This window comes from Stigmatopora argus, chromosome 4 (genome assembly GCF_051989625.1).
Source record: "Stigmatopora argus isolate UIUO_Sarg chromosome 4, RoL_Sarg_1.0, whole genome shotgun sequence".
NCBI lineage: Eukaryota > Metazoa > Chordata > Actinopteri > Syngnathiformes > Syngnathidae > Stigmatopora > Stigmatopora argus.
Window position 1 is genome coordinate 13205989 of NC_135390.1, and position 13950 is coordinate 13219938.

General features: G+C 39.7%; 2 protein-coding genes across 12 annotated transcripts in view; both read left to right on the top strand.

The window, feature by feature from the left end:
- Positions 1 to 796: 796 nt before the first annotated feature.
- On the top strand, positions 797 to 6371 carry LOC144072949 (serine incorporator 2-like). Its single transcript, XM_077598386.1, has 10 exons — positions 797 to 964; positions 1622 to 1783; positions 1873 to 2060; positions 2184 to 2263; positions 2345 to 2482; positions 2577 to 2746; positions 2981 to 3071; positions 3441 to 3591; positions 3770 to 3976; positions 4677 to 6371. The coding sequence occupies exons 1-10, from the start codon at positions 926 to 928 to the stop codon at positions 4813 to 4815; spliced, it is 1365 nt and encodes a 454-aa protein (XP_077454512.1). The 5' UTR covers positions 797 to 925; the 3' UTR covers positions 4816 to 6371.
- A 4215-nt stretch (positions 6372 to 10586) lies between these two features.
- The window catches only part of hivep3b (HIVEP zinc finger 3b), a 35135-nt gene continuing 31771 nt past the window's right edge, over positions 10587 to 13950 (top strand). For 5 of the 11 annotated variants that reach the window (XM_077597577.1, XM_077597585.1, XM_077597586.1 and 2 more), the window contains exons 1-3: positions 10588 to 10887; positions 11838 to 12007; positions 12088 to 12238. The gene's annotated coding sequence lies outside the window, so the exon portion shown is untranslated. Of the gene's footprint in view, positions 10888 to 11837; positions 12008 to 12087; positions 12239 to 13950 lie in introns of all 11 variants that reach the window. The other 6 variants (XM_077597584.1, XM_077597588.1, XM_077597580.1 and 3 more) reach the window with 3 other exon arrangements.

Below are 13950 nucleotides of genomic sequence, written 5' to 3' on the forward strand. Positions count from 1 at the left end.
TACTGCTTATATTAAACAATGATAAAGAAGGCAGGGATATTGCAATATGCAAATACGTTTTTATTACAATGCTGTAAGAGTAGTAGTATTTGAACTCTAGAGTTAGACATGATATCTATGAACGCATGGGGCGTGACCGTGTGACATCACAAATTGTAATAATACTTTGTAATAAAGGCAACGAAAATTATCCAAATCGGTGCACACAGTAGTGTTCAATTCCATATTTGCATGCGTTCTACTTTACAAAATCAAGAATGTGTTTGTGTGTTTCTTTAGTGTCTATACCAGGGTTGGGCTTCCAATCAGAAGAAAAAGCCACTATTTTAAGTGAAATGAGCCACAGACATTTCTGTCTTAAGTAAGTATATAAATGTAGAAAAGTTCAAAGTAAGAATGTTCTTATATATTTTAAAAATTTTGTTCAACAAAGTTTAGTTTATCATTGCTGATAGAACTGAGTTTGTACCCAATAGTGTGTACTATTGACAAAAATCTGATATTTAAAAATGCACTTTTTTCTTCTGTACTCAAGTACAAGCACGTTCCTTTTATTATTGAATACATTTTAATATGAATAATAACCCACTCCTTCATTAAGTCGTTTCTCATGCAATGGTATGACTAGGAGCCCACTGATATTGTGAGTGTAAAGAGCCCAGAGTTTTGGTGCTACTCCACTAGTTTTGATCACAGCACTACTATATTTATATAGTATTTCTTTTTATTTATTTATCTGTATTGTTAGTTTACTCCCAGTTTTTGAAATCCCACCACTAGGTGGCGATGTTTAGCTCAACACTGTCTACCGTCCACCCAGCAGGAACTAAATAAAAAAGACATTTACCCAGTTTGTCAGCTGACTGTTTCGTACGGAAGACGGCAAGAAAGAATACTCAGCTAAGTTCAACATTTTGATGCCATCATGGGGGCATGTTTGGCACTGTGTTCGTTAGCCAGCTGTGTAAGTATATCGTCCCAATTTCGGGCACTTTTTAAAAATATTTCGGATTAAACGCCTGAAAAACACCTGGCCAGATGGTAAACGTCACCGAATACCTACTAAGATCGAGTTCTGTATCATCATGTATATGTGCTGTTAAGATCATTTCTGTGGCTGTGGGTGTTTAAATAATATATAAATGTAAACAACACCAATCTAACGACGTGTTTCCCAGGAATTTAGCCGAGCAGCTAACTCGACTATATGTCTTGTTTGCTGCTTCTTTATTCTAAATTATTTTCGTCTCTGATGTGTTTTGAAGAACACTGCTATTTAATATTTAAATAAACGCACCCAGTATCGTTGATCGTTTACCGTTTTGAGCAAACTTTCTTTGTTTAAATGAGGTCGAAATGTTTGGTAAACGCACGTTGGCCTAACCCCCACCAGGTGGCGATATACCAGGTTCCTAAACCTTGTAATCCCAGTGATAGTCAGGGAGGAATTAATCATAACCTATAAAATCAATGATTAATGTCACTCAAATTATTTGTAAATTTACACGATGGTATTATAGAAATTAACACCTTGTTCCCCAACACATTGAAATTGATCAAATTTGAGCTGTTGAAGCTTAAACTTGAATTGTCTTGTGCTTTGTGTCTCCATTCCCCGCAGGCTTCTTGTCTTTGTGGTTCGGCGCCATGTTTGCTGTGTGGATGCTGTCCCTCATCCAATAACTCCACAGTTACACGACTGGTTTTCAGCTTCTTTTTATTCTTGGGGACCTTGGTGTCTGCCATCATGATCCTTCCTGGAATGGAAGCTCAGCTGCGCAAAGTGAGAGATTTTGTTGTTGTTGTTTGAATCAATTTCTCCTTTACTATCAAAATGTATTTAAACATCATTTTATTTTTTGGATGTTCCAGATCCCAGGATTCTGCCAAGGTGGAAGTACTATTCCTGGCATTGAAAACCAGTTCGACTGTGATGTGATCTTGGGCTACAAATCTGTGTACCGCATGTGCTTTGCCATGACCTGCTTCTTTTTTCTCTTCTTCCTCATCATGATTCGTGTTAAAAGCAGCAAAGACCCTCGTGCAGCTCTTCAAAATGGGTAAATATATATTTAGACTGTATATTTGTATATTCACTAGTGGAGTTTTGTCTTAAATGAGTTTGTGTGGTTCACTTATCTGGTGCATTGCTGAATGTCTGTGTTTAACTGTCTACTTTTCAGATTCTGGTTTTTTAAATTTCTAATCCTTGTTGGAATTACCGTGGGAGCCTTTTTCATCCATGATCCAATATTCAATACTGGTGCGAACAAAATGCATTTATAATTTACTCATAATTTTTGGTGGTGTTGCGAGCTGTTTCCATTTCTTTTTATCTTCACAGTGTGGTACTATTTTGGACTAACGGGCTCCATCCTCTTCATTATCATCCAACTCATTCTCCTCATTGACTTTGCTCACTCCTTGAACAAAGCGTGGGTAGAAAATGCTGAAAATAATGACAACAAATGCTGGTATGCAGGTATTGCATATTTTTATGGTATTTTCTATCATTTGAATCCAGTTATGCAAATGTGTCTGTAAACATTCTATTGACATTTTAATTTGCTTCCCAGGCCTGCTTACTATCACAACCCTCAACTACGCCGTAGCTTTTAGTGCTGTCGTGCTGTTTTATGTGTTCTACACGCAACCCGATGACTGCACAGAGCACAAGGTTGTCATTAGCCTCAATTTTATCTTCTGCATCATCGTCTCTATTGTCTCCATACTCCCCAAAGTTCAGGTAACTTTCTTCTTTAAAATGCATTTCCATGTCCCAGTTGTGTTTCCGTCTAGATAAATATTTGTCTCCAAATGCGCAGCCTAAATCTCATTATTTAGAAAACGTTTAAAAGCAAAATCCTGGTTTAACATTGTTTGCTTGACTCATCTCCTAAGAAAAATATTAAATTATATTATTTTAAGTGTCCTGTCTTAGCGTCTCATGGCATCCAGATGTTCATTGTGTTGATTTCAGGAAGCCCAGCCTCACTCTGGGCTGCTGCAGGCGTCTGTCATCTCCCTCTACACCATGTATGTCACTTGGTCAGCTATGACCAACAATCCAAGTGAGTCATTGACACTTGTATTATTGTGAGTGTTTCAGTTTTTAAGAAAGTATTTCCAACTGAGGCCATGGCTCATTCAGAAATGTTAAGAAATACACCTTCAATATTGAAAATGACCACTTCAGACCAGCACCTTGTTCATTGAACTTAAATTTAACTGGCATTCCTAGTTTTTTTATATACATTTAGTCCTTCAGCTTTTCATCACGCAGAGGTTGATACTTGAAGGCTGTACTTCAAGTGAAGGTCTTTATGAAGTCCATAAATGTAGTATCGTGGAATAATAATGTTGCACGCTGAAGGTTAGTCACAATGATCTTATTAATTATTTGTACTCAAGGTGTATTTGTGTGTGTCCTGATGTCATAGATCGCAAATGTAACCCTAGCCTGTTGAGTCTATTGACGAATGTCAGCTCCTCCACACCCTCCGATGAACCCAAGCCAAGCTATTTGCAGTTATGGGATGCTCAGAGCATTGTCGGTTTGGTCATCTTCTTCTTATGCACCCTCTATGCCAGGTGAGTTTTAACAGTGGTACCTAGGTGATCATGAAGAATAAGATTTGGATATCACACCAAGCAAGAACTATACAAAATAATCAGAGGCTCACAATATGCCCGAGCATGAATTTTACCTGTTTAATGCAATCAAAAATTCCAAAATGATTTCAGTGTGCTTATTTTTTTTGTGGCCCAGCATTCGCTCATCCAGCAATACACAGGTCAACAAGTTGCTGCAAACAGAGGAGGGCAATGGAGACAGTGGAGGTGTTGTGTTAGACGACGGTCAACGCAGGGCTGTGGACAATGAAGAGGACGGGGTCACGTATAACTACTCGGCCTTCCACTTTCACCTGGCTCTAGCCTCCCTGTACATTATGATGACCTTAACCAACTGGTACTTGTAAGTATGACTTCCCAAAACATGACTACACGAGTAATCGAACACCCAGATTGTTTAACAAACATTTTTTCCCCTCCATTTTCTGTTGAATAAGTTATTTTTTTTAACTGGTATTCTAAAATTTCTGTTTGCTGTTTCTATATCTGCCATCATTTTTTTTCTATATGCTTCATTTTTATGCTTATATCCTTATACATATTCTTATCCTTATACATTTTTACCCACCACTAGTTTACTTTTCAGTCGTAGAATATTTATACGTATACGTTTCTCTGAATCAGTTGTAAGGTAACTAACAAAGTTCTGTCCTTTTTTGAAAAAACAAACTTACTTTTAGCCATTTTTTGGTGCCAGCTCTAAAGCCATTTTGTCAAGAATATCATCTTTCAATAATTTTTTACTGCTCACAAAAAGTACTTTGGAGAAAATTTAGAGCGTACAGAAAAGAACGAATATTGGATTTTTATTCAGCACACCAAAAGCATGTAAGAAGTGTTTGCATCATACAACAAATGTGACGTCAAAGCCAGTGCAGATAACTGCACAAGTTATTGTACCTAAAATGCTGACCACCAGAGGGTGCACAAAATGTCTGTCTTCAAGTGATGGAAATTTAAACTGAGGGCCACTTTTGACACTGCATTTACATAATGCATGAATTCGGTAATTTACTTCATGGTGCCTTTTTTTCCTCTCACAGGCCCAACACCAGCACTCAACTCATGCAAAACAGCATGCCTGCCGTATGGGTAAAAGTGTGCTCCAGCTGGCTCGGCCTCAGTCTGTATCTGTGGACTCTCATCGCCCCCCTCTGCTTCACCGACAGAGATTTCAGCTGAGCTGCAGGTCCTTTTATTTTCACTTGCTTTTATGCTTTCGTGGTGTGCTTTAGAGATTCAAAGGGCCACAAATTGAATGGAAATATACAGGAAACCCATTTCAATTCTTTTTTGCCTTTGCCATTGTGATAATCAACTGCATATATTATTGGCCCACGTTAATGGAAGCTTAAGCTACAAGGAGTTGTGTTTAGCCATTATTCACCTTACTGGGCCAATTCCTGCCACCTGATTGGGTGTGAGCTTGTGAGCTGTTTTTTCCTTTATGCTGAACTTTAGTTACCTGACAATCAGAGAGGCAGTTTTGAAATAATGCAATTGTTTAGTTTAAAAAAAAAAAATAATGTCATGCTGAAGAACAACCACCAGATTTCCAATTAGCCACGTCTGGATTCCTCTCCCCTTCTGGGGGCAACGGGGGGAAACCTCCTTTCGAGCCCCAGCGAGAAAGGAGTGCAAAAGTGAGATAAGAATAAAATGGCACACCCCGCACATCATGACGAGGGTTTCCTATTGCAACACAACTATATGAAAGCACAGCATTACACACCCGGAAGACTAACATAGCACTTATTTGATATCAAATCTTCCTAGTCAAGGTTATATATCCATGTTGTAACACCTTCCTCGTATCTGACTGTGTTTGGCCTTGTCGACCATGCTAAACCATCTGTACCTGTATAGCAACAACCAGGGAAACGTATTGATCTTTGGCAGAATGCCTTCCTCTTTTGATTCACACCGGACTCCCTGTGTTGGTGCATATGTCATCATTTTCAACAATTTACTCTGCATTATGCTAATCAAAAACCAGTTTGAAACCATGATCTTGCTCTACTGCTTTGCTGGTGGCTAAAGTTGTTGCTTTCAAATAGTTGTGGTTAGCCACATTTCACTATGAATTACATTTTAGTATTGCTTTTTTTTTTAAACCCCTATCACAATATGTAGTTTTCAGTGTTTCCTTTTATCAAATCAAAAAACAAATATTTGACATTTGAGCAATCTAAAAACAAACCTATACTGAAATGCCAAAATTAGCGTAATTGCACTTTTTACCCCGTAGAAGAGCAGTTACATGTTTTGTCCAGCGCTAGACAATGCCGGCCAGTATAGTAGAGGAACTAATATTTTATAAAATAATCATTTCAAACCAACCAAATTAATTGTTCTAACCTCCCACACAACACTGATTGTCTAGTCTAGTGAATGTGAGATGTTTATTCTATTAGTCATTTGTGAGCTATTTTATTCCATCGGTCATTTCCGCCCCCACGCAAAACAATCAAGTGGCTTGTTTAAAAAAAAAAAAGTGTTGCACCTGATCCTTTTTATATTGAATTTGTTTTCTATGGGTTTTTTTCCTCTTTTGTTTTTAATCTTCTGATTTATGGATATTAACAAATTGCTCATGCCCATGCACCGTATAAAGTGCCTTATACTTTTAATTTCATTAAAAATTGTGGATACTGATATTTGTGTGCTACCAGACATAACAAAGCCTATGTATTGTATGTTTTGGTTTTATTACAAATTAAAATCTTTAAGCCACTCTATTCTGATGCATTTTATTAATGATATACAATTACTCAAGTTATCACCAGCTCTTGTCCACCAGTGATTCACGTGTGGGTTTAACTGATTCTTTTGAAAGTCCCCTTATCTTTGCCTTAAAATTGATGTAAATGTGCTTGCTTTTAGATTCACTTTGGGGTCATGATGTGTTACCAAGTGTCAATTTTAATCTCTTTGAACATGCAGGCATTGTTTCAGATTCCTTGGTGATATTTCCATCTTGCCAGGCTGGAAGGAAAGTTCCTGTTAGTTTTGGCTGCCATAATGGTGGTGCACTTGGAAAAATCTGAAACTGTACATGACACACTCCCTTTTGCTGGCTTACTTCACAGCAACTTTAAACAACACCACCCAAGCTTAATCCATGTGTTCTGACTACTGGGTTTGTCACACTGCAACTAATTTCCTCTTGATATATTAAGGGGGCAACTTTGGGATGGCAGCTGTTTTGTAAAAAGTTCCAACCCTGACAAAGATAATGCTCGGTTTTGATGGTCTTTGGTCACAGCGATAGTCCATTTCTTTATGGAAGCTAATGCAGCAGTTAATTTAAATGGCTGTGAATGAGTGAACATGCATAATTTAAAATGCAGAGCAGAACCACTGAAAGATTTTAAATCATGCAGTTGTCACAAGGTCTCTCCAAAGCACTGAAATGGTAAAACACATCATATCAACCACTGTTTTACATAAAAGGTGAAAAGAGAGTATGTGCTTCTTTTTTGTTGTTGAACTCTTCACCCTCTCCATGTCCTTGCATTAGCTGGCTATGAAGCAGGAACAATCAGTGTTTTTCAGACTGGAAATCCTGTCTTGTCCGCTTTCAACAGTGCACTTCATTCATATTGGCATGACACGCGGGTACAAGACTGGATCAGAAGCTCTGTTAACTCTTACACAGGCATTATGGGCAAAAGCGTAGCTATTGTACTAAACAAACCCAGGAAAAAACATACCAACACAGAAAACAGAAAGCCCAGATGTTTAATTTAAATGTATCTTTCAAGTGTGTAACCTTAACATATTTATTTCTTGTCTCCTTTTGTAGTCAAATCAGAATATCTATAACTTTCAATAAATCTTTGCTCTCGAAGTATAAGTACCTCTTCATACAGTCAATGGTGGTTTGTGATGAAATAACTCAGTTGTAAATTAGTCTTATTTCCACTCTCACCGCCATTACTACAAATTAGTCATTTTCATGGAAAAAATTAAAGTAGTTTGCTTTGACCAACTGTTGTCATAAATCTTAGCTTCACTTCCTCTGTTATCTGACACAATTTGTTGCTGTAATATGAGATCAGGAGTTGCAATGTGCTAATTATTATGGACCACTTAGTGTAGCATTAGTTTGTTTGGTATCATGGGATTTTTACTCGCAGATCCACTTGGAGCTCAGGTTTTCCCTGACCTCAATCTTCACTTATACCATGATGTAAACATCAGGCAGTGTTGTATTTTTTTGTTCCTTTTTTCTTTTCTTTTACAATGTCTTCATAAAAAAGTGGACAATGACCTGATGTAAGACTACAAGTGGACAAGACTCAACAACATTGCCTGTTTATGCATGCGAGTCAAGTCTGAGTCATCCTATTTTGTTGATCTGACGATACCGAGTCCTGATCCAATACCTCAGAAATGTACTATCAGAGGAAAAAAAAAAGTGTGAATGGTTGTCTCTACATATGCCTAATGACTTACTGGTGACCAGTCTAGGGTGTTTCCTCCAATGTGTGAAATGTAAATAACTGGAAAAAGTTCCTCAACATTTTTTCAATTTGGGGTTTTCTTTACCTTTGCATTCCCTGGCTGCAGTGACAGCCCACTGTGATTGGTATTAGGACTCCAAGTATGCATGCAAGACCCCACCAACTCCACATGTACACAGACACACACATGCATGCACACCCACACACCTCAACACCCCCCTCAACCTCCACAGCTCAGAGGCGCAGCTGATGCAGTTATATAAGTCAGTGCAGCCGGCGTCTGCTGTGAGCCAAATGCCAAGCCAGTCTGGTTACATAAGCCGGTCAGAGTCATATTGTAGCATGCAGTAGGGAACACTCGCCGCGTCTTCCTGCACGCCTCCCATCGCCTCCTCTTGTCTCTCACTTCCTCCCACACATCTTTCCTTTTTTTTCCTCTCCTATTTTTCTAAACAGTCCAACTCTCTCCAAACCTTGCACTGTTGCTTTCCTGTCTTGGCACAGTGGTTAAGCACCGGGAACAAAGAGACACCAACTGTAGCGATGTCGCTGACTTTAAGTGAAGGTGTTTACATTGTAAAAAGTACATATCATGGCATGAAAAAGTTTGGCCACCACTGATGATTTTCAACCTTTTCCACCCTAATTCAATTGTCGTATGGATCAACAATTGCGTTTAAATATATCATATAGTGCACAAAGTGGCACGGTGGTACCTCTACTTATGAATTAATTGGTTACAGAAGTAATTTTGATTTTTTGTGAGTTTTACATTAATTAGCATCATTAATTCCAGTCTTTAATACTACCCCAATACAAGTGTACAAGTTTTGTATAAAATAAGTATGTAAATATATGCATGCAAAAAAGAGAAAAATGATAGGAATATTGTTTATTAAGTCATTAAAATAAATAAGAAATACAACAACAAGTTCCATTGGGGTGGAATAGTGAGTCATACCTGAGCACACACACTCATAAACTTACATTTTAGCAACTTGAAATTACGTTACGCACACTCAAGAGCCAACCCCAAACTCAAGAAACAACTTTTGAAAAACGCCTAAGGCACACGAATCGGGAACTAATTGCCGGCCGTAGATGATCAGCCATGGTCCCCGAGAAGATTAAAAACTGCACACGGTGGGCACTACCCTATTTCGGAACAGCAAAGTGTTTGTGCTTTGAAGGGTTAAATGCGAAAATCAATTTGGCACCTTCATGTTATATATTTTGGGGTCAACTCCGGTCCTGGAGAGCCCCTATCTGTCCTGTTTTCCATATCTCCCTCCTCTACCACACCTGAATCAAATTATTAACTCATCAGCAAGCTGTCCAGAAGCTTGATACCAATCTCGATTATTTGATTCAGGTGTGTTGATGGAGGGAGACATGGAAAACAGACTGGATAGGCCGCCTGGGTGTCAAACCGGTCCTCAAAGGGCCGCAGTGGGTGCAGGTTTTCATTCCAACTCAACAAGAGGATACCTTTGGCAAGTGTAATCAGTTTATTAAAGTCAGGTGCTACTTATTTTAGAAGACACCTGATTGGTTAAAATGCCGGCACTGGATCGGTTGGAACAAAGACCAGGACCCACTGCGGCCCTCGGCGGAATCGGTTTGAGACATGTGGGATAGGGGCTCTCGAGGACCAGACTTGGCCACCCCTACTTTAACCAATGAGATTTCTGCAGAAAACAAGAAGCACCTGACGGCTTTCCACTGATTGCACTTGTTGTGAACCAGATTGCATACCTGTCAACCTCTGCCGATAACTGCCCTTATAAATGATTATGATTCCCCTTACAAACCCCCAAAAAACCTTACAAACACCGTACGACGCAAGTTTACTCGCGGTAACCAGACAGTGTAATTTACTCTATGTGTATCTACGCATGCGCATGTCATCCTTTATCGATATTGCCGTACGCACCGCTAAAAAAATACATACGATTGAGGATATTTTTTGCTGGTATACCGTGACAATAGTAACGATCGATGACAGTAGCGTCGTTGGCTACCAGCCTACGAGACTATCTGGATTTTAGCCAAAACGGTCTTGTTGAGATCGGTTTTCATAAATATTCGCGATTAAAAAAATAAATAAATAAATCCCCGTACAAAAGTCGGTGTACGGCGTACATGATTTGAAATGGTAAAAAAACGTATAAAATACGTATAAAACGTACAAGTTGACAGGTATGAGATTGGTGAAAAGGTGTCCTCTTTGTGGGTTGGAATGGAAACCCGCATCCATTGTGGCCCTTTGTGGAATAGTTTTCCCACCCCTGATATATATACTCATGTATATAGAGAGAATAATGTATTTTTCTCTTTAAATAGGCCTATTTCGCTTGGCCTCCGTTCATTATAGCCAATTAAGTTAATTAAGTTCCGTATGATTGGTATAAATTGTCCCACTCATGGTGGCTCCTTGTCACTCATGGCTATTCATGAGGTGGGCGGGACCGGGCCAGCCCACTGGAGGAGGCTGAGAGGGGGGCGGTGCCCACCGGACCTGCCGTGCGGGGTGGTGCGGAGCCACCGAGTGTGTTCTGCGTAATGTTGTTTTGTTGTGGCCAGCAGCTGAATGTGGATCCGCCGTCTTTCTTGACACCACGGCGGGGAGCCCCGTGACCCCCCTCGACCCTCCTTCCTTCCCTCCCTCCGCAAAGAGCCGTGGGCTCGCAAAGCGACTCCATCCGTCGCATCCCAATCCAGGAAATGCGGACTGCTGGCCCGTTCGCCACCGGATAAATGGCTGCAGCGCTCGTACAGTAGCAAACTGGTAAATATAAAGCCGTTAACACCGTTCCTGTGTGGTTTTTGACGCTATTATGTCAGGGGCTTGTCATGGTGGGTGTGAAGTTGCTGGCAGAATTGCGTTGACGTTTCCACATGCGTGCAGTGACATGAAGTTGGCTCGCTCGTTGTCTTGAACACGAAACGCACTGTTAGAAAAATTAAATTATGATACGACTGTTTTTTTACGAGTAGGGCAGGAAAGATGGGCACCGCAGAACACTCGATTTGGGGTTTTTGACCATTCAAACTGTATATATAGTGAAAGACCCGTGCAATAGAATAACCTCATTCGACCAGGGAGCGACCGTGCCTGCTAGTGGGTTCTAATGTAAACGCGTGAACTTATTTGTTGTGGGCTACACATAGCACATTTCTACTGTATGACATCATACTTTTCTGCCCAGCTGATTTTGTGCTAGCCTTTTTCAGTGCTAAAGGCTTATTCTCGTTGGATTATGTTAATAGACTTTGGTGAAATGTGTGCCATGTGAGGGGCTTGCCTTAAAACCTGGGCTCATGTTTGTGGAAAAACATCTGGCCACAGAGCAGGTGGATTACTGATGGGGTCTCCTCAGGCCACATCCGTTTTTCTTATTGTTATTGTTATTATTGTCCTTTTCTTATAACTACTACTAAATGAATAATATTTATTCTGTAAAATCAAAATTGTCCTCCAATGGTGATACAAATATGCATAGTTCAGGTGCCACTTTGGTTTGTTTATTTTAAATGACTGTCCTAAATGAATCATAGCATGCATTTTGCATAATCAAGAAACAACCTAAGGAAAAGTGTCACAAAATGGATATAATATATAGTAATATATAATTACATGACTTGTTGTTGGAAGAGATTTTTTTTGTTTTACAGGCCTATTTAGAGGAAAAAAAGATATATGTTTTTAAAAGTAAAATTTAAATCATTTTTCCATAGCATTCCTGGTGAGGTGGGCGAGTGGTTAGTGCATTGGCATCAGAGTTCTGAGATCGAGGGTTCGATCCCAGGTACACACCTTCCTGTGTGGAGTTTCCATGTTCTCCCTGGGCTTGTGTGGCTTTTCTCCGGGTACACTGGTTTCCTCCTACATCCCCAAAACATGCAGGGTAGGCTGGTTGAACACTCTAAACTGCCCCTAGGTATGACTGTGAGGGTGAATGGTTGTCCGTCTCTTTGTGCTCTGCAGTTGGCCGGCCACCAATTCAGGGTGTCTCCCGCCTGGTGCCCATAGCTGGCTGGAATAGGCTCCAGCACCCTCTGGGACCCTTGTGAGGATAAGAGGTACAGAAAATGAATGAATACCTAAAGAGGTTACACAACTGCAGCCTGTTTTAAAGGTACTGTAAGGTCAAATTGATGATATTTTTTCTAAATACATGAAATATGTTTGAAACTAAATGCTTATACCATGGGCACAAGCTGAGGACAAGTGAGTGCTGAATCTCTGAGTTATTAACAGAAAGTCTTTTGGTGTGATTTTTGCATGTTCGCCACCCCTGATATAGTGGTTCACCTGTCCTTACGGTGTTGCTTGATACTACTATTGTTGAATATGTTATACCCGATACCCGATGTAGATCGGGAAAATATTTTTGCCGGAAGCAATTACTTGTGTGGGAATGGTGCTCTCTATTGAGAAGCTTAAATTCATATTGCCAAGTCACAAACAGAGCTTCAGGAAGAATGTCCTTCAGACAGATAAGTTAAGACTAGCATTTTGGCAAGTCACATCAGTTCACTACTTGTAGAAACAAATGAAGTATGCAAAGATAAGAAAACCACCTACTGTGAAAAATGGAGTAGGCATGGTCATGTTCTGAGGCTGCTTTACAACATCTAACAAAGAGTGTCCTTGGTCTTAAGTCGTAATTATCAAACCATTATAGAACAAAATCAGATTCAAATCTGCAGGTAATGTCCACAAACAAGGGTTAACACAAGAAGTAAAAAAATATCAAGAATGTCAAAAAATAATAGGTTGGAATGCTCAGATAAGAACGAACCCTGGTCTGAAGAATTGGAATGAATTAAAACATGCATTATGGGACGGTCACCATTCAGAAACTTGCAACAGTTTGAGCAAATGGTATGCAGAGTACCCGTGAAATGGGGCAGGAGACCCATTGAGGGTCACTAACGTAATTGGTTACAGTTCTTTCCTCAAAAAAATGTGCAGCAAAAATATTAAGTGAAAGTTAGTTAATATCCTTCGTAGTTAACGACAACTGCTGAGTTTCATGAATTTGGCCATTATCATTTTTATTCTTGTATAGAAGCAAACTAAAATATTTTTCCAAATGATACAGATGTTTTCCCAAGCATTTTTGTGTAAATGCCAGTCATGGGTTTACCACCGTGGTATACCTCCTCACCTCTATTCTCTAAACGACTGCACAGAAATACAGCACAGTATCAGGCCACAGCGGTGAAGGGGGATGAGTGGAGAAAGTCCAATATGCAATTATTTCTTATTGAATCAGCACAAAACGGCAGGCTCACGGTGTGTCGCGCTTGTCTGGATGGAGACCACTTGTGGTGCCGGCTGAAAAAAAGTCGCAAACTCAGCAGGCACTCATAGAGTGTGCTGCTCCATTTTTCCTTTTTGGAGGGAGATGGGATGTGTTATTTGCCTTCATAATGTGGTAGAGAATTGAACATAATAATAAATGAATAAACCTAGTATAATACCCTTTTTGCTCAGAGACTAATTGTTGGCTGCAGACAGAGCGCGCGTGTGTGTGTGTGTGTGTGTGTGTGTGTGTGTGTGTGTGTGTGTGTATGTGATGACCTCCCTTTCAGGATGTCGGTGAACCACATTTGTTCATATTTTGATTTTTGAATAATACTGCCTGTGTGGGTAGTGTCAGGATGAGCATCTGGCGTAAAACCAAATCCTTCATGTGAATCGACTGTTTTGCTGTTGAGACCCCGGTGGGCAAAAGCCAAAAAGTCAGTCAGACAGTTAACTTATTTTTAAAAAATAGATGGATTTAGAAATATTCTTGAATTTATATTGAAGTTCAAACTTTTTGTAACAGACTTAAAAAAT